Raw genomic sequence first — 22,393 nt, forward strand, 5'->3', positions numbered from 1 at the left:
TTTTGAGAACTGGAGGACTAATTTGCCACTAGCCTGACTCTTAGGTAGTTAGTGGAGCCCAGGGAAGAGAGACTTTTAGATAAAGCAGAATGATGTGTTTTATTGCAAACTCAGTGACGCAGTTTTGCACTGGGAGCCAAGCAGCCCCGCTCTTGAGCCTCTCTACCGCAGTGTGACACCGAGGAGAAAGAAAGCTCTTCTCCCCATCCTGCCACAGGCTGCCACATGGGGTAGTGGACTGAGGACTGGTGGCTCTTGAAGGCTCAGGCGGAGCAGCACAAAGAGACAGAGGCTGCCATCCGCGGCAGAGCAGTGTGGAGAGGAGTCCATTCCTGGAACCTCCATGATGGCAGCCACAGAATTTGCCTGGCTCAGGGTGGTGGAGTGATCACACCGCAGCATGCCATGCCAGGAAGCGTGGAGAAAGTAGCAGCCTGGGCTTGTGGACGGATCTGGACGCCTCAGGAAGAGAGCACGTGCAGGACACCCACAGAGACTCTAAGAAATACTTGGTCTGGGAGCACAGAGCATTGATGCTCAACTTGACATGTCGGGCGGTGTCAGTAAAATGTAGGCTAAGATACTCATGGATCTCGTGCATTTTTATTAATGAGGGACATTTGGGTGCTTATCAAATAATATCATATATTGTTCTCTGATCCAAAATCCATAAAACATGGTTTCTGATAGATCTAAAACAAGAGGAAAAAATACAAGACAGGGCAAATATTTTGAGCAGACTAACTTGCTCTTTCATTCAAATGTGCAATAATTAACAGAGGTGCCCCGACTTGATTTTTAATGGCAGTATTTAACACAACTATAAATCAGTCCCAAATCACATTCACATTTACGAAGTCTTTACAGGTTCTCTGCTGTATTTTACCTAACATGTTTCGCTTTTGGAACCCAAAGGAAGAAGCGGTTTTCCCTCTGCCACTGAGAGCGGAGGGCCGCACTCCCTGCGGTACAGACAGACGGCTCTCCACAATCAGTAGTTGGACAAGGTAACCAAGTGTGGGCAACACCAAACTGAGACGTGTAGAACTCGAAGGAAGCTTACAACCCGTCTAATGAGTCCAAATAACTTACCTGCCCAGTGAAGAAAGACTCAGCCAGCCAAGGTAACTTTACCCACGTTCATAAGTTGACTAACGGTAAAGCTGAGAATCTAACGTGCCTCTCAATAAACCAGGTCTCATTTCCCACAAACCATAACCGCTTCATGAAACTACTTTAAAATGGCTCCTAAAACTTGTCCCCCAGCTCAGCCTTTGCATCGTACCTTGGAGTATGCTCTTGACTATAACCTCTGTGTGATCGGCCAGGAGATCTGCCTTGGTAATTGCAACCAGAGACAGGTAGTTGGACATGTTCCTGCACAGCTCCTTGTTGCCTCTGTGGAGGAATTTCACTGCGATGGGGATGGCTAATGCCATCACAGGGGGCCGATTGTAATTCTGAGGAAATAGAAGAAAACAACAAACAATAAGTGGCTCATTACTCATTCATTTATTCATTTATCAAAAAAATATTTAGTAAGCTGAACTCCCACAGTGCAGCTGTAAAAACACAGACCCACCTACTTTCCTTGGTATTTGGCATCTCTGGGAACTCTCTGTCTTGTTAGAAGACTTGCAGGCAAACGGGCAGTTAAAAGCATAGGCTGGTGAGGGCCATGATGGCAAAGTGCAGGGTGCTAAGGGAGCAAAGAAGGAACGCCTAATCCAGTCTTGGGGCTGTCCAGAGAGACTTCCTGGAGGAGGTGATGTCTTAGCTGAGACACAGCAGATGAACAGGAGATGGCTGCGTGATGGCAAGGCAAGGGGCAGACAGAAGGAAAAGCCCGTGTCAGTGGTGAGAGACAGCTTGTGCATCTGGGAGACTGCAAATAGTTCAGTAGCTGGAGTGTGGTACATGTCGGGAAAGGTGGAGAAGGGAGGTGAGAGAAGGGACTGGAGAGGTAAACAGGCGTATGACCGTGAGGGTCTGGCATGCCATGCTAAGGAGCTGGAATTGACCTTCAGGGTGATCAGGCAGGACTGATGAGAGGAATAGCTCGTCAGATTTATGCTTGAGAAAACAACCCCAGGACTGTAGAACAAGTTGCTTTCTGACTGTATCTTAAAAACTAAAGTTTCAGCAAATGAGATGCAGAAGAATCAAATGAATGAACTTCAGACTAAAAACTAAAGGAATTCTGGATCCTAAAATAATTCTCTTTTTGATTTACTTTGTGACTGAACATCAATATCTTACACAAAAAATAATGCAATTGGCTTTTACTTATCTAATTAGGGAATAATATTTGGAAAATACAAATTGTTTCCATAAAACTGAATGGTATGTCTTCACTATCATCAACCACTCTGATCATCAACCTCACTCCTGAGGGTACCTACAGAGCAAGGGTGGCACAGTGCACAATGTGTTTAGGGAGCTGACTTCATTTTATTAGAAATAAAAAGTGGTGGTTTTTCTCTAACTGTCCATGTGAAAAGTACTTATATCTTTCCACCCACAGATTATCCCTTTTAAGACCTCCTATAATTCTGGGTTTATGGGAAGTGTTCAATAAACATCTATCCAATTGAATAACCAGTGAAGAAAATGTAAATCTATTGTTATAACTGTCATTGGGAACATAATGTGGTGGGAAGGGGGAAGCAGACGGGGGCTCCACTTTCTCCCATCCATCTTACTTGCCTCACCCACTGCCAGCAACAGGCCGGGTGTGGGCCTGACGCTCCAGTGTCCTCCATTTTCAGGGCTAGTTTCTCGGGTAGGTGAGTTATTACGTACTCCTTAGCAGAGTCCAACGTCCAAGGCCATGATCCCAGGTACTTCTAAAGAAGGCATTTCCACCCTTGCCTTCAAGAGTAGTCAAATGACTTAGACATTGACCAATCAGAGAAGCACACCCCCCCCCCCAGTCCAAATGATAGGTTCAGGGATGGGCAAGTTATCCGATTATAATTAAGGAGGCATTAAAGAGCTCTGAAAGTGAGTCTTTCTCCTGCTGAATTCAAAGTATCGAGGGTGGAAGATCAAGAGTATCTGCTGCCATCTTTTGATCTCAGGGGGAGAGAATCTGCATGAGATTCAGTGCCACATGGATCTATCTGAGAGATAAGCTGAGAGAAACCAGGTCCTGGAGACACCATTTGAATCCCATGCATTAGGCTGTCCCTGAGGCCAGCTGCATCCCTAAACTTTTCTAAGTGAGCCAGTTAAGTCTCTCGTGCTTAAGCTTTTTTCCTCCCAGTCCCTAGAGAGAAAAACAGACCGTTTAAATCCTTAATCCATTCATGTAGTCAATCCATTTTCCAGACTTAAGGGTCGATCCGACTCCTGAGCAGAGAAAATCGGTACAGTCATGCACCTCAAAAATCTTTCAGTCAACTATGGACCGCTTATATGATGTGGTCCCGTAAGACTAGTACCATAAGCCCTAGGTGTGTAGTATGCTGTACCATGCTGGTTTGCATAAGGACACTCTGTGATGTTCACACAATGATGAAATTGCTTAACTACGTATTTCTCAGAACGTATCCCCGTTGCTAAGTGACCTGATATCCTACCCTTAAGTCAGCCATGTTGAAAGCTCTGACCCTTCTCCCTGGTGACAAATCATGTGCTTATATAGCAGTTACACTCACTGGGTCTCTGTCCTATCCTTCTTAGAATTCTTAGGACCATCTAACTATCAGGACCATGGCCTGCAGCCAGACTTCTCTGATACCAGGCTTCACCTTTATCGAGAGTTGCTCACCTCTTGGTGAATTTAATTGGGGTGATTGGACTGGGTTATTACTGATATGATGAACCATGAGGCTCCCTGGGAGGCTGGCTTCTCCCCTCCCTTCAGCTTTAGAAGTCATGGCATGTGCTTGGTCAGCCATATAGAATTGTTTGGATCCACTGAGGCTAACTCCCACCAAGGGATTTCCAAAAGCCTGGTGTATAATCAGGCACGCCAATTTACTCATCCACCGTGAGGGTCTTCCCTAGGTCACACCTAGGGCACCCCTTTCACGTTATTAGGCTATCAGGAGCCAGTCCCTGGCATGGCTGGCGAGAGCCCTGGTTTTGAGAGTGGAACACAATCACGCAATTCTCAGAGCTTTCCGACAAAGAGCTTCATGCCCAATCTACTTTGTCTACTCTGAGTCGTTAGCCAAGAACAACTTGCAGCTAGAGAAGCACACATCTTCCGTTAGAGAAGTGCGTCTGCAAGGACATTTGACTGTAACTCGCTGAGAAAGCACAGGGGGTGGCATTGGGAAGTAACTTCCAGTGTTCCTGCTCATTGTGAGCACAGACAGGCACAGTGAGAGATCAGCGAGCATCAGTATTCCCAGAGACTGGTGGTTTTAAACCTTGAATGTGAGCTAACACTTGCCAGCAACAATTAAAGAATGGACTGTCTTAACCAATTTGATCTTATTATTCTTACAGTAATTCTAGATGTTCTAGAAAAAAGAGTGGACAGTCTTTGGAGTTAAAGACTTAACTTGAAAGACTAACTCCAAAGAGTTAAAGTTTTTGGACTGTGGCTCCAAGTGAAATGTATAAAATAAAAAAATATGCATAATGTCATTATTAAAAAAAAAACAAAAGGGGCCGGCCCGGTGGCGCAGCGGTTAAGTTTGCACGTTCCGCTTCTGGGCCCGGGGTTCGCCGGCCCGGATCCCAGGTGCGGACATGGCACTGCTAATTAAGCCATGCTGTGCAGGCGTCCTACACAAAAAATAGAGGAAGATGGGCACGGATGTTAGCTCAGGGCTGGTCTTCCTCAAAAAAACAAAACAAAATTTTAACACACTCCGTTTTTCTGTTTTGCTCCCACATATGTTATCTGGAAATCTCTCAAATGACAGGAGAAGCGAAACATTAAGCAAAGAGCAAATGGTTCGTATAAGCACCAAGGAGCGGCCACCAGAGGCTCTTAGTCGCCAAACAGTGTCTGGATGTTCCTGGTGCAGCAGGAAGCCATGGGCACCGCTGACAGCAGCAGGATGAGCAGGGGCTGGGAGGCCAAGGTGAGGCTGGACAGACACGGGTCACACAGACTTGACAGGGACCATGCCACCTCCTTCCAATGACTGAGCTTCGCTCTCAAGTGAAGCAAAAGGAGTTGCTAATGCTGTAGATCTCAGCCCCATGAAACTGTTTTATCTCTAGGATTGTTTGGATCACAGGGCTGCTGATGGTACACGTGCAGAGAAAGCCGTCTGATCCCTCGTACAAATTCACCACTCTAACGGCAGCGGCCACGCCAGAGCTTGTGACGATCTTGCCGCTCAGTGCAGACGCGAGCATGCTGGTATGCGTGTCATCTCACACACAATTCAGTGCTCAGGGCGCGAATTCAGTGAAGTACAGGGTGGAAATAAAGACTTGCTCACGGGGACAGTTATATCCAGCTGCAGAAGCCCAACAAGAGGGCTTTGTTCCATGGATGCCAAGAATTATATTTCTTAACTAGATTAGCACCAATTTGAGCTTTTGGTGGAGATTTGCCTTTTGAAAATGCACTTTGGGAAAGTTTCCCAGTGTTTTAAAACTGAAGAGAATAAAACTAAGTAAAAGAGATGCAAATCTGAGGTGACAGCAACTAAAGGCTCTTCGGCTCTCAGGCTTTGAATTCAACTAAGAGCCGTGAAAGTAATATCAAGAAATATTAAATGTTATTTATTAAAATAGGCATTCTATGATTTTTTATTCTGCATCGTCAATCAGATAATCTAATTTTGGATTTATGTATAAAATGCTTGGCTCTCAGCAGCATGGCTCTCTAGAAAATCGAAATGGCACCCACGCCTACGCTCTCCCAGTGTATTTTCTGACAGGGGACGAGTGGGTCTCAGGAACCTGGGGGCGTCCCAGTCTCCTCTCATTTCCTGCCACTGTCTGGTGTAGCATTAACTGAGCAATAAGTACCAGGTCCGCTCTAGGGAGAAGTGCGGCAGGTGCTGAAGCCAAAGGGCAGTCACGACGTCATTTGGTCGTCTGAGCCAATCATATGTTCGTTTGTTCATTCGTTCAATAAGTATTATTTCGAGCGCCTCCTTTGTGCCAGTCACTATTCTAGGTGCTGGGACTACATCAGTGAATAAAACAGGGCTTCTATTTTGGGGAGGGGGAGACAAGAAATGAACAATGGCTAAAATAAATAATGAAATAAATAGCGTGTTAGAAAGTGTTGAGTGCTACTTGAGAGTTTCTGCAGATGATGGTGATACCAACCCGAGTTAACACTCATGCAGCGTGTATCATGTCCTAAATATTTCACATCTGTTATTTAATATCTTTCATCTAATCCTCACAACAAACTGATGAGGCAGCTACTCGTATCATCTGCATTTTACAGATGAGGAAATTAAGACACAGAAACATTAATTTGCCCAAGATCACACTGCTAGTAAATGGTAGAGCTGGGATTGCCCATTGAATAAACTTCTAGATCAACATAACCAGTCCTGCCTCTAAGGGTTGTGAAGGAAGCGTTCTCAAAACTGTCCAAGGCACTTTGCATGCAATGCCAGCCAGGGACACACTTTGAATCTTCATACAGCATTAACTGGGGAAGAGGAGTGAAGAAAAATGAAGTGTGGAATCAGGGTGAAAGGACAGCGGGTCCTTCTATAAAGAAGGAAAAATAGGTGCTTTTTGATTTCCCAATAGTGGATTTGGGGATTATTTCTATTCTTCCCTTCTCCCCACAAACAACCCCCTTGGGCTCTCTCCCTCTTCATCAACAGAGTGAGCAGAGACGGGGGAAGAGAGTAAATACAGAGCTCACCTGGCAAGGGCTCTGCTGAGCCATCTGGTTGGGGAAGAGGCAGTAAGTGCCGCAATTGGTAGAATGAGGACAAACCCATGCGCTGGCTGTCAATCTCATGATAGCCGGCCTGTCAAGTCTCGGGAATTTCATTCTGTCACATCAGCTATGTCAATGATTACAGCCTCCTTGAGGTGCATTTTTACTTTTTCAACCCTCTCCAGGTTTGGATTTATCCTAGAATGTAATGTGACTTGTGGGGGGTACCTTCCCTTTCAAGATTTTTCCAGAGGCAAAGAAATAGGCATTGGCCAACTCCATTTAGAAACCTGCTCAGAGGAAGCTGTAGTTTGAAATAGGTACTTCCAGATAGTGGCTAGACAACACATGGAGATTGCTTTTATAACAAAAGATGTTCTTCATGAGCAGCGAGTATTGTTACGCCAATTTTACAGATGGCAGAACAGAGGCTCAGAGAGAGAAAATAATTTGCCAATCTCTCATTTGTATAAGACCAAGAGCATCCGACCCCAAGGCCCTCAAGCTCGAAAGCTCTGCTCTCCTGTCTCTCAGCATCTCCTCAGGGAGCCAGGATTCCACACTGGCAGTGATCTGAGCGATTATCTGCTTCATCTTTTGTTTCATAGATGACAGGAGGTCTAAGGACACGGGCTGGGCTGGTAGAAGCATATCACCTAAGGCAAAAGAAACCAGAACTCACAGGTGCGTGCAACACACGTGTACTGATTTCATGCGGAGAAAAGCAGAGACAGTGAACTCTGGAATGTCAGAAGTTATTTTAAAGTAAATGTGGAAAGTTCATAAATTTAGGAAAAGAAAGAATTCAATATAATTACTAATTAAAAGTGGAATAGGAATGGTCATCTGAAGTGGGTTTGAGTGTAGGTTGAAAAAAGAAATTTTGGGGGAAAAAAAGACAGGTTTTTTTTTTTGTGTGTGTGTGTGTGAACACATTTAGCTTGAAATGACAGTGAAGTGGCCAGAAAAAAAGATCAAGTACAATGGCCAAGGATGCGGGAAGAAGACCTGTGGGCCCTTGCCTGATTAGATTAGCGCAATGCTGGGGCTGCTTATCTGGAAGGTGGAGTGGCTGGAGGGGGAATCACCCTCTCGTGTGTGTGTGTGTACAAGCTAAAAACACTAAGTGGTTGACTTTAAAGTTGATCTGCTGTTACTAGAAAATTTAAAATTACGTATGTGGCTCGTGTTTGCAGCTTTACCCTATTTCTCTTGGAGAGCGCAGCTGTGGAGTCCAGACCAGCGGTTTTGAAATCACAGTGGGAGTTGGAGAGTCTGGCTGATTTGGGAGTTTCTGTCTCAATGTCTGTGGAGTGGCACTTGGGAGGGAAATAATCTGTTTCTGATATATGTCAATAACATATTCAAATCCCCATTTCCTGCCCTCCCATCCCTGACCCTGGAGACAAAGGAGAAGCAGCGTGATAGCGTGTGCTGAGTCTTTTCACTCGACCGGTCGCTAGCTGGTTAGATAAAATGGAATATGCTCCTGTCAAGCACAGACAACTGTGAGACAGAAAAAGAAAGAAGCTGGAGAAAGGAACTAATATTAGCTGCCAGACAGTGCTCAACACTTAAACATAACCAGAATTTCCTGAACTTTGCTCAGTGAAACCACAGTTCTGAGAGATGGTCATAAATGTTTTAGGGGTAAGGAGGGGAAAGGAAGTTCCATGGTCAAATCATATTGAACATGCTGTACCCAACAAAGTTAATCAGCTTTCTTCATTGCAGGACTTTTCAGAGCCTTTAACATGCTATGAAACACTATGACAGCTCAAAAGGGAAACATTGAATTCAATGTTTCCCCGCTTATCTGACCACTGAATTCTTTTTTTGAAAAATACCTGTTAACATCACCAATCTCTGCTGGTTCATAAAATTTATGATAGACAATATCATTTCATCTGCATTTTACAAGGAGGAAACTGTGGCTTAGCGAGTTAAGAGACTCACCCAACATTTCAATCTTATATAATTGGTTTGTGGCTGAGCCAAAACTCCAAATTTATGTTTATACCAGAGATAGAAATTTAAACATGGTCAGAACAGGTAAATATTATTATCATGCAAAATTCACAATACATATAGAAATACACTTAAAAATGACCTAGTCACTTCTCTCCACATAGTCCAAGCTCGTTGCCCCTCAGTTCACACTCCAGCCCCTCTTGGGTCTCCTGGGGTGAAAGAGGTCTCCTTTTCTGAATTTTCCAGTGTTCCTCATCTGGATCTTGGTGTACATTACTTCACTGTTAGCTTTCTTTATGTACATGTCTTATCTCTCCAAATAGACTAGAGCCTGCTCTGGTATTCCTTTGAATTCCCCATGGTGGGTCTTACATATGATAGGGGCTCGGCAAAACCTTGTCGAGCTTAGCTGTTGATGGTGTGTGGTGTCTTTTTACAGTACCTAAACGCTACAGAAACATTGGCTTTTGGTTCAGAGATACCACGTGTTCACCTAAGCTGCCAAACCAGCACCAGATCGCGGGATGCTGAACACTGACGTACCTGCAAAATGCAACTCATGATGTCAGAAGCAATTTTTGCATGAGGGGTGTCTTCGTCCTTCCCGGAGGGTCTCAGGTTGTGCTCTAAGCAGGAGTCCCAGAGCCCCACCAGGGCTTTGGCATGCCTTTCAATCGATTCTGTCTCTCTGATGGCTGTTGTGATTCGCGTGACACAGATCTCAACCACTGCCTGGTCATTGCTGTTGGTCTGGTAATCCTGTTTGAAAGAAAACCTTCATGTTAAACAACACTCTGGAAAGTTAGCCCTCAAAGGACCGACAGAATACAGACTTTTAGTTTCATGACTTTTAGTTTTTTTGCTGCTATTCACTGACACGCTAAGTTTTTAGATAGCCAAATCTGTCAATCTTTTGAGATTTCATTGCTTTTTCTTTTTTAAATTGGAAATTTGTCAAAATTATTTATTTTTTTAAAAAAGATAATACCTGGACATGGTACAAAAATACAAAAGACACACAGGAAGGGCTTGCAGTGAAAAGTTGGCTCCTCTCTCCTCAGCGCCCTGCCTGACAGGGGTGCTCCAAGCGCACGCAAGTAGCCATCTACACACGCTCCTTTCTTTCTGTGTGATGCCTTTAACGGCTTGTTTCTTAACTTCAAGGTTTCCTTATTCAAAGGTGTAGTAAAAATTCACCTGCATTTTTTCTAGATTTAAAAAAAACTTGACAAAACATTTAATATTTGGTACTTTAAAAATTAATCTTTTAACCACTCACTTAGCTCTAAATCTATCTGGTATTTATGCAAATAAGTAAAGGTACATTTTCTACTAAACAGCTAATCTAATTTTCACCCCCAATGCTTATGGAATAGCTCATTTCCTAGGAACTGTTTTATACACACCAGGTTCCATTTCAGGTCTGTCTTTTCTGTTTGCTTGTTCCATTTCTCAATTCTTTACAATATTAATTTGTCAGTATTTTCATATAAACTCCATGAACTTTTTTTTTTTAAAGATTGGCACCTGAGCTAACAACTGTTGACAATCTTGGTTTTTTTCTGCTTTATCTCCCCAAATGCCTCCGCTACATAGTTGTATATCTTAGTTGCAGGTCCTTCTAGTTGTGGCATGTGGGACGCCGCCTCAACGTGGCCTGAGGAGCGGTGCCGTGTCTGCACCCAGGATCCGAACAGGCAAAACCTTGGGCCCCAGCAGTGGAGCGAGCGAACTTAACCACTCGGCCACGGGGCCGGCCCCAAGCTCCATGAACTTTTAAAGGTGTTTCCTAGTGTATTTTCTCTCTGGTAGTGTTGTTAACAAAATTTCTTTTTCCTCATCACAACTTTTTCTTATTGCTGATTAAGTCAACTTATAGCATTTTTGTATTTATTTTGTATCCAGCTGTTTAGCTCAGCTCTTCTTAATTATGATAATTTTTCAGATCATTTTCTTGGGTTTTCTGGAAAGATTTCTGCATTGTATCTATACATTTTACATCTCTTTATCTATACATTTTTACATATCTTTACATGGCTTATTGTGTCGACTAGAATTTCCTAAGCTTTTCACATAAAAGTGATAAAAGCAAGAATGTTGATTTTTTTCTGGTTTTAGTTCCTGATTTTTGATATAAAATTCTGTGGTCCAAAGCAAAAAATACTATAAAGTATTAAATCATATAGGACACATCATTTTCTTCATAATTTGAAAGTTTCCATATTCATTTTAATTTTTTTAAATGCCCTCTTGGCACCAATGGAGATAACCAAGCATTTTTTTCTTAGCTGGCTTGTGGATGTGAAATGTTACCACACGGGATGAAATTTCCAGATGTTATCCATCCTCGCAGTCCTAGAATGAGCACCACTTGGTTTGGTGGATTGTTTTAGCGTATTTTCTTTATCTTCCTCCTTTGTTGATGAGTGTATTCTTTATTTCAGTGCAGCAGAATTTTTACTTGTGCCAGAATAAAATCCTGCTCTGCAGCAAGTAGATTCTTGTAGAACCAAACCATAGAGAAAAACCAGACTATAAAGTGCAAAAAATGATGCTGACTCTTCCAAAAGTCTCTGCAGCAATGAAAAGTTAAAACCATCCTTTGGGGAGAAAAATAACAGAGAACACTCTCGGGCTAAAATCACTATCTTTGGCCACAACTCTCCTTGTAAATAGCAGTTACTTTTAATGACATCATCTTCAAATATGAAGAAATATCATATTGGTTACTTTTACGTAATAAAGCGAATATACACAAAGGTAGATGGAACAGAGAACCAATGTCATTGACAGAAGGAAGCCTATATTCCAACTGTAAGTGCTAAGATGGTTAAGGTGATTGATCCATAAGATTTTTTTCTAAGATTTCTGGACTCCAAGGAAAGGAAGAAATGGTGCAGCACATTCCTTCTGGAACATTAATAGTACTGGTACATAGTTGACATTCAGTAATGGTTCATCGGTTTTAATTGAATAGACATTCCTCAAGGAAAGAAGTTTTCCTTCGCAATAATTTTCAAAATTATTTATTTGAAAAAATATATTTATGAATCTTAATTTAAAATTTAATTTAAAAAATGGGACATAGAATCTCCCTTCCCCCCTGCTTATTACTCTCCCACAAAGAGCCAAGCTATTACTTTCTTGTGTATCCTTCCAAAGATTGCTCATACACATTCAAGTAAGCGTATGTGCCTACCTATAGAAATACCTGATATACATACATACACAGACATAAACACACATACTCCGACCTACTTACTTTACACACAAATGGTAGCATAACAGACACAAAAATCTGCATCCTGCTTTTTCACTTCACACTGAATCATGAAGATCATTCCACTAACATATAAAGAGTTTTCCCCACTTCCTTTTATGGCAGAATAGTATTCCAATGTAAGGATGTACTATGGGATATTTAATTTGTCCCCTTTTGATGAAGATTTAGACAGTTTCCCATCTTTGGAATTACAAAAAATGCTGCAATGACCAACCTCATGTGCAAGTTACTTTACGCTTACAGGGCTCACGCATAGGACAAGCTCCCGTAAGTGGAAGTGTTTTAGTATCTGCTAGACGGGTCTCTTTTAGTTACTCTTCTTTTTTAGATTTTTTCCTAGTTGTAATTACTCTATTCTATTATTATCATTACTTCACAGGAGCTATAGGCACAGCTTGTCTAGTTTCAAAAGACAATTTGTGATGGCTTTTTTCTTAAGCTATTTTAATTAACTTAGGGATAACTGACACGTTTATGATGCTGAGTTTCCTGTGCAAGAACATTACTCGCCGTTCTACTTTTCAAGCCCACTTTTGTGTCCCTCAGAAAGATTTTAAAGATTCCTTAATCTAGAGCATGCACATTTCTTTATGCAGATTTTTTATATATCTAGGTATTTTATCTATTTGTTGACATTCTAACTTGGTCCTTCTTGGCCATTATTTCTACTAACTGGTTATTGGCACTAACGCCACTATATGAAATCTACCAGTTTCTGCACACTAATTTAACACCCTACCACTACACTGAGTTATTTTGCCGTGAGCATGTTTTCATGATACTCTTGGGTTTTCCAGGTATGTTATCACATTATTTACAAGAGACGATAATTTTGCCTCCTCCTTTCAAAACCCTGTGTTGCTAATTTTATTCTCTTATTAATTGCTTTGGCTAGCATCTCTAGAAAAATGTAAAATAAGCATAGTATACTAGAAAGTCTTTTATATAGTTCCTGACTTTAATAAAAACACTCCTAGAATTTCTCTAGTAAGCATTATGATGGTTTTTTGGTGTGAAATAGATATATTTTATAATGTTAAGGAAGTACCAATCTATTTCTATTTTATTAAATTTATTTTTAGTCCAGAATGGATGATGAATTTCATTAAATGCCTTTTTAGCATTTATAGATATATCACATTATTTTTTCCCTTAAATCTATTAATAAGATAAATTATAGAAAACAATTTTCTGATGTTAGTTATTTTTGCATTCCTGGAATATATCCCATTGGATCTTGGGAAATTAATTTTTTAATGTGCTGCTGGATTTGGTTTATTAATATTTTATTTAAAATTTTTGCATCAGTATTAGAGGGATTGATCTTTATGTCTGTCAGGTTACATATCAATTTTATGATAATTTCATAAAAAGATTTTGGAAGAGATTATCTACAATCTTACTAATTTTTTTTACTTTAGTGCGCATGCCCCAAAAGAAGTAAATTAAAATTTCCTGCAACTAATGTGTCTTATCTGTTTTTCCTGGTATCTCCTGGAGTTTTTGTTTTTTCAATATTGTTGCTACGTAATTTGATACCTAGATATTCTGGAGCTTTATAACTTGTGAACAGAATCTTTTATCATAAAAAGTGCCTTTCTTTGTCTCATTAAATGCTTTATGGCATGAAGTTTTCCTTGTCTGATATAAAGATCATGATCCCTGGTTCTTTGGTTTGCATTTATCGCATTTGTCTAGAATCATCTGCCCATTTTATTCTTATTTTTAAAATTCCTTTTACAGCCTATGTTACATCAAATGAATGGCTGTTAAGCTTGTTTATATAACTTTGTATAAAACAACTTAGTAGTCATTATTCAATGCTTTTTTTTTATTGAGTTCATAATAGTTTACACCAATGTGAGATTTCAGTTGTACATTATTTCTTGACTGTGCTCCCCTTCACCCCCTGTGCCCACCCTCCGCCCCCTTCCCCTGGTAACCACTGAAATGTTTTCTTTGTCCATGTCTTTGTTCATATTCCACATATGAGTGAAATCATCTGGTGTTTGTCTTTCTCAGCATGGCTTATTTCACTTAGCATAATTCCCTCAAGGTCCTTCCATGTTGTTGCAAATAGGATGAATTTGTCTTTTTTATGGCTGAGTAGTATTCCATTGTATATGGACACCACATCTTCTTTATCCAATCATCAGTCAATGGGCAGTTGGATTGTTTCCAAGTCTTGGCTATTGTGAATAGAGCTACAATGAACATAGGGGTGCATGTGTTACTTTCGATTGTTGATTTTAAGTTGTTTCAGTAGATACCCAGTAGTGGGATAGCTGGGTCATACGGTAGTTCTATTTTTAGTTTTTTGAGGAATCTCCATACTGTTTTCCACAGTGGCTGCACCAGTGTGCATTCCCTCCAGCAGTTTATGAGGGTTCTCTTTTCTCCATACCCTCTCCAATATTTATTTTTAGTCAGTGATGATAGCCATTTTAAGCCCTCATAAGGTGGTATCTTAGCGTAGTTTTGATTTGACTTTCCCTGATGATTAGTGATGTTGAACACCTTTTCATGTGTTTATTGGCCATCTGTATATTTTTTTTTGGAAAAATGTCTGTTCACATCCTCTGCCCATTTTTTGATCAGGCTGTTTGTTTTTTTATTGTTCAGTTGTGTGAGTTCCTTATATATTATGGAGATTAATCCCTTGTCTGATATATGATTTACAAATATTTTCTCCCAATTGGTGTGTTGTCTCTTTGTTTTGATCCTAGTTTCTTTTGCCTTGCAAAAGCTCTCTAGTCTGATGAATTCCCACTTGTTTATTTTTTCTTTTGTTTCCCTTGTCTGAGAAGACATGATATTCAAAAGATCCTTTTTAGTTCGATGTCAAAGAGTGTACCACCCATATTATCTTCCAGGAGTTTTATGGTTTCAGGACTTATCTTCAAGTCTTTGATCCACTTTGAGTTTATTTTTGTGTATGGCTTGAGATAATGGTCTACTTTCATTCTTTTGCATGTGGCTGTCCAGTTTTCCCAACACCGTTTATTGAAGAGACTATCTTTTCTCCATTGTATGTTCTTGGCACCTTTGTTGAAGATTAGCTGTCCATAGGTGTAGGGTTTTATTTCTGGGCTTTCAGTTCGGTACCATTGATCTGTGTGCCTATTTTTGTGTCAGTACCATGCCATTTTGATCACTATGGCTTTGTAGTACATTTTGAAGTCAGGGATTATGATACCTCCAGCTTTGTTCTTTTTTCTCAGTGTTGACTTAGAAATTCTGGGTCTTTGGTTGCCCCATATGAATTTTAGGGTTCTTTGTTCTATTACCAGGAAGAATGTCATTGGGCTTCTGATTGGGATTGCATTGAATCTGTAGATTGCTTTGGGTAGTATAGACATTTTAACTATGTTTATTCTTCCAATCCATGTGCATGGAATCTCTTTCCATCTCTGTATCATTATCAGTTTTTTCCAGTAATGTCTTACAGTTTTCATTGTATAAGTCCTTCACCTCCTTGGTTAAATTTATTCATAGGTACTTTATTCTTTTAGTTGCAACTGTAAATGGAACTGTATTCTTGCGTTCTCTTTCTGTAAGTTCGTTATTAGAGTATAGAAAAGCAACTGATTTTTGTAAGTTGATTTTGTTTCCTGCAACTTCACTCTAGCTGTCAATTATTTCTATTAGTTTTCCGATGGATTCTTTGGGGTTTTCTATATATAAGATCATGTCATCTGCAAACAGTGAGAGTTTCACTTCTTCACTCCCTATTTGGATTCCTTTTATTCCTTTTTCTTGCCTAGTTTCTCTGGCCAAAACCTCCAGTACTATGTTGAATAAGAGTGGTGATAGCGAGCATCCTTGTCTTATTCATATTCTCAGGGGGATGGCGTTCAATTTTTGCCCATTGAGTATGATGTTGGCTGTGGGTTTCTCATATATGGCCTTTATTATGTTAAGGTAATTTCCTCCTACTCCCATTTTGTTAAGAGTTTTTATCATGACTGGATGTTGGATCTTGTCAAATGGTTTCTCTGCATCTATTGAGATGATTATGTGGTTTTTATTCCTCATTTTGTTGATGTGGTATATCACATTGATTGATTTGCGGATGTTGAACCATCCCTGTGTCCCTGGTATGAATCCCACTTGATCATGATGTATGATTCTTTTGATGTATTGCTGTATTCGGTTTGCCAAAATTTTGTTGAGGATTTTTGCATCTATGTTTATCAGCGATATTGGCCTGTGGTTTTCCTTTTTTTGTGCTGTCCTTGTCAGGCTTTGGTATCAGAGTGATGCTGGCCCCGTAGAATGTGTTAGAAAGTGTTCCGTCCTCCCTAATTTTTCCAAATAGCTTGAGAAGGATAGGTATTAAGTCCTCTCTGAGAGTTTAGTAGAATTACCCAAGGAAGCTGTCTGGTCCTGGGGTTTTATTCTTTGGGATGCTTTTGATTACTGTTTCAATCTTTTTCCTTATAATTGGTCTACTCAGATTCTCTGTTTCTTCTTGATTCAGCTTTGGGAGGTTGTAAGAGTCTAAGAATTTATCCATTTCCTCTAGATTATCCATTTTGTTGGCATATAGTTTTTCATAGTATTCTCTTATAATGTGTTGTATTTCTGTGGAATCTGTTATTATTTCTACTCTTTCATTTCTAATTTTGCTTATCTGAGCTTTCTCTCTTTTTTTCTTTGCCAGTCTGGCTAAGCATTTGTCAATTTTATTTATCTTCTCAAAGAACCAGCTTTTGTTTCATTGATCCTTTCTACTGCCTTTTTTGTTTCAATAGCATTTATTTCTGCTCTGATTTTTATTACTTCTCTCCTTCTGCTGACATTGGGCCTTGTTTGTTCTTCTATTTCTAATTCAGTTAGGTGTAATTTGAGATTGCCTATTTGGAATTTTTCTCATTTGTTAAGGTGTGCCTGTATTGCAATGAATTTCCCTTGTAATTTGGCTTTTGCTGCATCCCATATGAGTTGGTATGGTATGGTATGGTATTATTTTCATTTGTCTCCAGTTATTTTTTGATTTCTTCTTTAATTTCTTCAATGATCCATTGCTACTTCAGTAGCATGTTGTTTAGTCTCCACATCTTTGTCCCTTTCTCAGCTTCTTTTCTTCTAATTAATTTCTAGCTTTATAGCATTGTGATCAGAAACAATGCTTGTTATTGTTTCAATTTTATTACATTTATCGAGGCTTGCCTTGTTTCCCAACATATGGTCTATCCTTGAGAATGTTCCATGCGCACTTGAGAAGAACGTGTATTCTGCTGTTTTGGATGGAGTGTTCTGTATATGTCTATTAAGTCCAACTGGTTAAGCTTTTCATTTAATTCCACTGTTTCCTTGTTGATTTTCTGTCTGGATGATAAATCCATTGATGTGAGTGGAGTGTTGAGGTCCCCTACTATTATTGTGTTATTATCAATATCTTCTTTTAGATTTGTTAATAGTTGCTTTATGTACTTTGGTGCTCCTGTGTTGGGTGCATAGATATTTATATATAAATGTTACTTCTTCTTGATGGAGTGTCCCTTTGATCATTATATACTGTCCCTCTTTGTCTCTCTTTACCTGTCTTATCTTGCAGTTTACTTTGTCTGATATAAGTATTGCAACACCTGCTTTCTTTTGTTTGCCATTAGCTTAGAGTATCGTCCTCCATCCCTTCACTCTGAGCCTGTGTTTGTCATTGGAGCTGAGATGTGTTTCCTAGAGGCAGCATATTGTTGGGTCTTGTTCTTTAATCCATCTTGCCACTCTGTGTCTTCTTATTGGAGAATTCAATCCATTTACATTTAGGGTGACTGTCGATGTATGAGTGCTTAATGCTGTCATTTTATCACTCGTTTTCCGGTTCTCCTGCATATCCTTTGTTTCTCGTCCTGTGTGTTTTGGTCTATCCATTGAATTATGTAGTTTTATGATGTGTTTCTTTGTTTTCTCCTTATTTATTATTTGTGTCTCTGTTCTGCTTTTTTGTTTAGTGGTTACCATGAGGTTTGTATTCAGAATCTTGAGTATAAGATAGTCCGTTTTCTGATGGCCTCTTATTTCCTTAGTCTAAACCAATTCAATTCCTTTCCTCTTCCCCTCCTAAGTTGTTTTTCTCAGATCTGATTCCATCTTGGGTTGTGAGTATGTGGTTAAAATGACAAGATCATCTTTGTTTTTGGTGTTTTCCTTCCCTTTATCTTTAATGCTATACTTGAGTATTTGCTATCCTATTCTGTGTCTGTCTACCTATTTAGCTCCTTACTCCATGCTTTGTGACCCCCTTCTCCCTCCCTTTTTTTCAGGTATGAGGGCCTTCTTGAGGATTTCTTTAAGGGGGGGGGTCTTGTGGCTATGAACTCCCTTAGATTTTGTTTGTCTGGGAAAGTTTTTATTTCTTTATCATATTTGAAGCATATTTTTGCTGGATAGAGTATTTTTGGCTGAAAATATTTGTCTTTTAAAGATTCGAATATGTCATTCCATTCTCTCTTAGCTTGTACGGTTTCTGCTGAGAAATCTGCTGAAAGCCTGATAGGGGTTCCTTTGTAGGTTATTTTCTTCTGCCTTACTGCCCTTAGTATTCTTTCTTTGTCATTCATTTTTTTGCCAGTTTTACTACTATATGCCTTGCAGTAGGTCTTTTTACATTGCCATATCTAGGAGATCTGGAAGTCTTTTCCACATGGATTTCTCTCTCTTTCCCTAGGTTTTGGAAGTTCTCTGCTATTATTTCTTTGAACAAACTTTCTGCTCCATTCTCCTTCTCTTCTTCTTGAATACCTATAATTCTTATGTTGCATTTCCTTATTAAGTCAGACATTTCTCAGAGACTTTCTTCATTTCTTTTTAGTCTTAGTTCTCTCTCCTCCTCTGTCTGGAGCATTTCAACATGTCTATCTTTGATTATGCTGATACACTCCTCTATGATGTCCACTTGAGCGTTCAGGGAATCTGTTTTTTGTTTTATCTCTTCCATTGTGTCTTTCATCTCTAATATTTCTGATTGATTCTTCTTTATATTTTCAATCTTCTTTATATTTTCAATCTCTTTTGTGAAGTAGCTCCTGAACTCGCTGAATTGTTTCTCTACATTCTCTTTTACCTCGTTGAGTTTTCTGATGATAGCTATTTTGAATTCATTGTCATTTAGATTACATATTTCTGTGTCCTCAGGACTGAATTCTGAGTACTTGTCATTTTCTCTCTGGTCTGGAGATTCGATAAAATTTTTTATGTTGCTAGAGGAGGTGGCTTGGATCTTATGCATCCTGATATTATTTGGTTCCAGTTACTGCCTATCACCACTGGGTGGGAGTCAAGAGCCACGTATTCTGAGCCCATCACCTTCAGCAGAGATCCCAGGCACTGGAGTGGTGTGGGACTGGTGGGGGGAGGGGTGCTTTCTCCTGTGTGCACTCCAGGCTTTCTCGATCAGCTCTCACTATCTGGTCTCCTGGGGTGTTGGCTTGATGAGGTCACTACCCCCGCAAAAGCTCTCAGCCTGGTAGAGGTCTTCCCTCTAGGCTGCATGGGCCCTTGGGGGTCCTTGATGTTCCCGTGAATGAACTTCCCCTCGCCCATTCTTTCCCTCATGGATCCTCCTGTGGTTTTGGATCACGGTCTTTGGAGGGGGAGAGAAGTTCTCTCTTACCACATTCCAGCTCCTCTGAGGGGGTCTCCAGCCTCTCCATCCTCTGTCATGTGGCTGTGTGTCTCTCTGACGTTTTCGTGTTGTGTTAGGATATCCTCTGTGGAGTACGGATGCCCCTTTTCATTGTATGCTGGAGGGGAGAGAATCCCAGGCAACTTAACTCCACCATGATGCTGACGTCACTCTCAATGCTTTCTTTTTTTTGAGGAAGATTGGCCCTGAGCTAACATCTGTGTCCATCTTCCTCTATTTTATATGTGGGATGCCTGCCACAGCATAGCTTGATGAGCAGTGTGTAGGTCCATGCCCAGGATCTGAACTGGCAACCCTGGGCCACTGAAGGAGCATGAGAACTTAACTGCTATGCCACCAGGATGGCCCCTTTGATACTTCTTAATAGCCAATGGTATACCTAGTATACAGGTTATAGAAAAATCAGGAGGTAGTACTTGATCATCATACGATTCCAAACCATTCTGTCACAAACAGCAATTGAAGAATGGCGGGGTTCCATGCAGACATCACAGATCTTCATTTGAGAACAGAGAGCCTTGTTTTAGCAAATGTGTGTACAAACTGCTTCTCAGAATTTTCAGCAAAGAAGATTAATCTTGGATCAGCGTTGATTTCCTATCTCAATGTGTCATTTCCCGTTCTTTGCTTGGTAATTTGGCATGGTTCAAAAAAATAGCCTTTATATTAGGTTTGAATATGTGGTACAGTGTTACTGTAAATATCAAAAGGATTTGCTTTAATTTGAATTATTAACATGTATTTTTAATTGGCGAAGTAAATCTTTTTAAAATTTTTTATCTTTTTATTTGTACACTTTGTAAACCATTTTATTGAACGTATGTCTCTTGTTTGCTAGATTTTGCCTTTTGATCCAATCTAAATGTCTTTTTATTTTAACAGGTGAGTTTTGACTGTTTACGTGAAATGATATGATACGTATATTTGGTCTTAGATATGTCATATTATTTTATATTATGATGTTGGTTTTTTATTACCTTTCAGAGTTGAATTATTTTACTAGAAAGTAGTACATCTTGGATCAGACACAGGCAAGGACAGAGGACACAAATAAACTGTGTGAACAGGTTGCCCAGATCCCTAAGTCATCTACTACTGTAGAAATGACACCTTACCCTGGGACACACCTATGGCCATATGGGAGGTTCCCTTATGATCCATTGACAGAGGAGGAAAATGACTGAACTTGGTTTACTGATGGGTTGGCTCAGTATGTGAGTAAAGGTCAAAATTTGACTACTGTTACAATATAGACTTACTTAGAGGTGGCCCTGAAAGAGAGTTGTGAGGGAAAAATTCCCCCAGTGGGCAGTGCTCCAGTCTGTGCACCTGGTCATTAACTTTGTATGGAAAGAGGAATGTACAGGTAAGAGCTAAGCATCATGACCAGTGGCAGATGGCTTGGCTGAACGGCCAAGGGCCTACAAGAAGAAAGATAGAGTGATTGGAGAAAAGGAACTCTGAGTAAGAAGTACATGGCTAGACACATGGTATTGGGCACAAAGTATAAGTATAGTTTTCATTCTATGTTAATGCCAATGAGAGCATTCACCACGGAAGAGGCACTAAAAAATACAATTAGATAGAATGACTCAGCCAGATGACATTGGTCAAGCCTTTGTCATAGCCACCACAGTGTGATCCAATGGGTGCATAAATGGAGTAACCTTGGTGGGATAGAAGCTAAGCACTGCCCAACACCGTAAGCTCCTATTCACCAAGGTTCATCTTGTTATGATTGTCTTTGCCTAAATGTGCAATCTGCTGGCAACAGAGGTCAATGCTGAGCCCCTAAAATGGCACCATCCTTCAAGGAAACCCATCAATCATTTGGTGACAAGTTATTTACATTAGATCTTTTCCATCCTGGGAGAGACATCAATTACATTAAGTAGAGTTTACATGTAAGCTGGGTTTGGGTTGCCTTTCCTGCCCACAGGGCCTAAGTGTGAACCACTATTTGAGGAATTACAAAGTACGTGACCTGATGACACAGGATCCTAAACAACATTACATCTGACCAAAGAACCACTTTACAGCAAAGGAGGTCCAGCAAGTGGGCACATGATCATGGGATTCACTGGTCCTATCACCTACCTTGGCCTCTCCTCCCCCACTCTGAAACTGCTGGACTAATAGATCAACAGAACAGGCTCTCGAAGGAGTACAATCTAATATTCTGTGAGGATGGGCCACCATCCTCCAAGAGGCAATATACATACTAAAGAAATGACCATTACATCGTGTTGAATTTGCTTTGGGTAGAATACATGAGCCTGGGAACCCAGTCACTTCAGGTTCCCATGTCAAGAGACCAGCAGAAAACAAAAGGAGTCCCCATCCTGGAAAGGGTAATTGACCATATCATCAGAAGATGGTGGGGCTGCTGTTACACAATGGGGGCATCTCTAGGCACTGCCCTGCCCAATTTTGATGATAAGTGGACAATGGAGCAGTCATAACCTAAGAAAGACATGGAGACCAGGGATGCAGATCCCTCGGGAAAATGCATCTGAGTCACTCAAGTAGAATGCAACTTAAATCAGCAGAGGTGCCAGCTAAAGATGAAAGAAATCTAGACTAGGCGGTAGGGGAGGGAGACTCTGTTAGCTTTCTTGCTGCTGTTGTAACAAATTACCACATTCTTAGTGACTCAAGAATTTGT

At 40.4% G+C, this 22,393-nt stretch overlaps 1 protein-coding gene across 8 annotated transcripts in view; it reads right to left on the minus strand.

Moving 5' to 3' along the window:
- The window catches only part of VEPH1 (ventricular zone expressed PH domain containing 1), a 207,965-nt gene that overhangs the window by 156,158 nt on the left and 29,414 nt on the right, over positions 1-22,393 (minus strand). For all 8 annotated transcript variants that reach the window (XM_070582955.1, XM_070582957.1, XM_070582958.1 and 5 more), the window contains exons 3-4: positions 9,338-9,553; positions 1,286-1,460 (exon numbers count right to left, since the gene is read on the minus strand). In XM_070582955.1, coding sequence (XP_070439056.1) covers positions 1,286-1,460; positions 9,338-9,553 — 391 coding nt within the window. The remainder of the gene's footprint in view (positions 1-1,285; positions 1,461-9,337; positions 9,554-22,393) is intronic.

The sequence above is a fragment of the Equus przewalskii genome, chromosome 18 (genome assembly GCF_037783145.1).
Source record: "Equus przewalskii isolate Varuska chromosome 18, EquPr2, whole genome shotgun sequence".
Taxonomy (NCBI): Eukaryota; Metazoa; Chordata; class Mammalia; order Perissodactyla; family Equidae; genus Equus; species Equus przewalskii.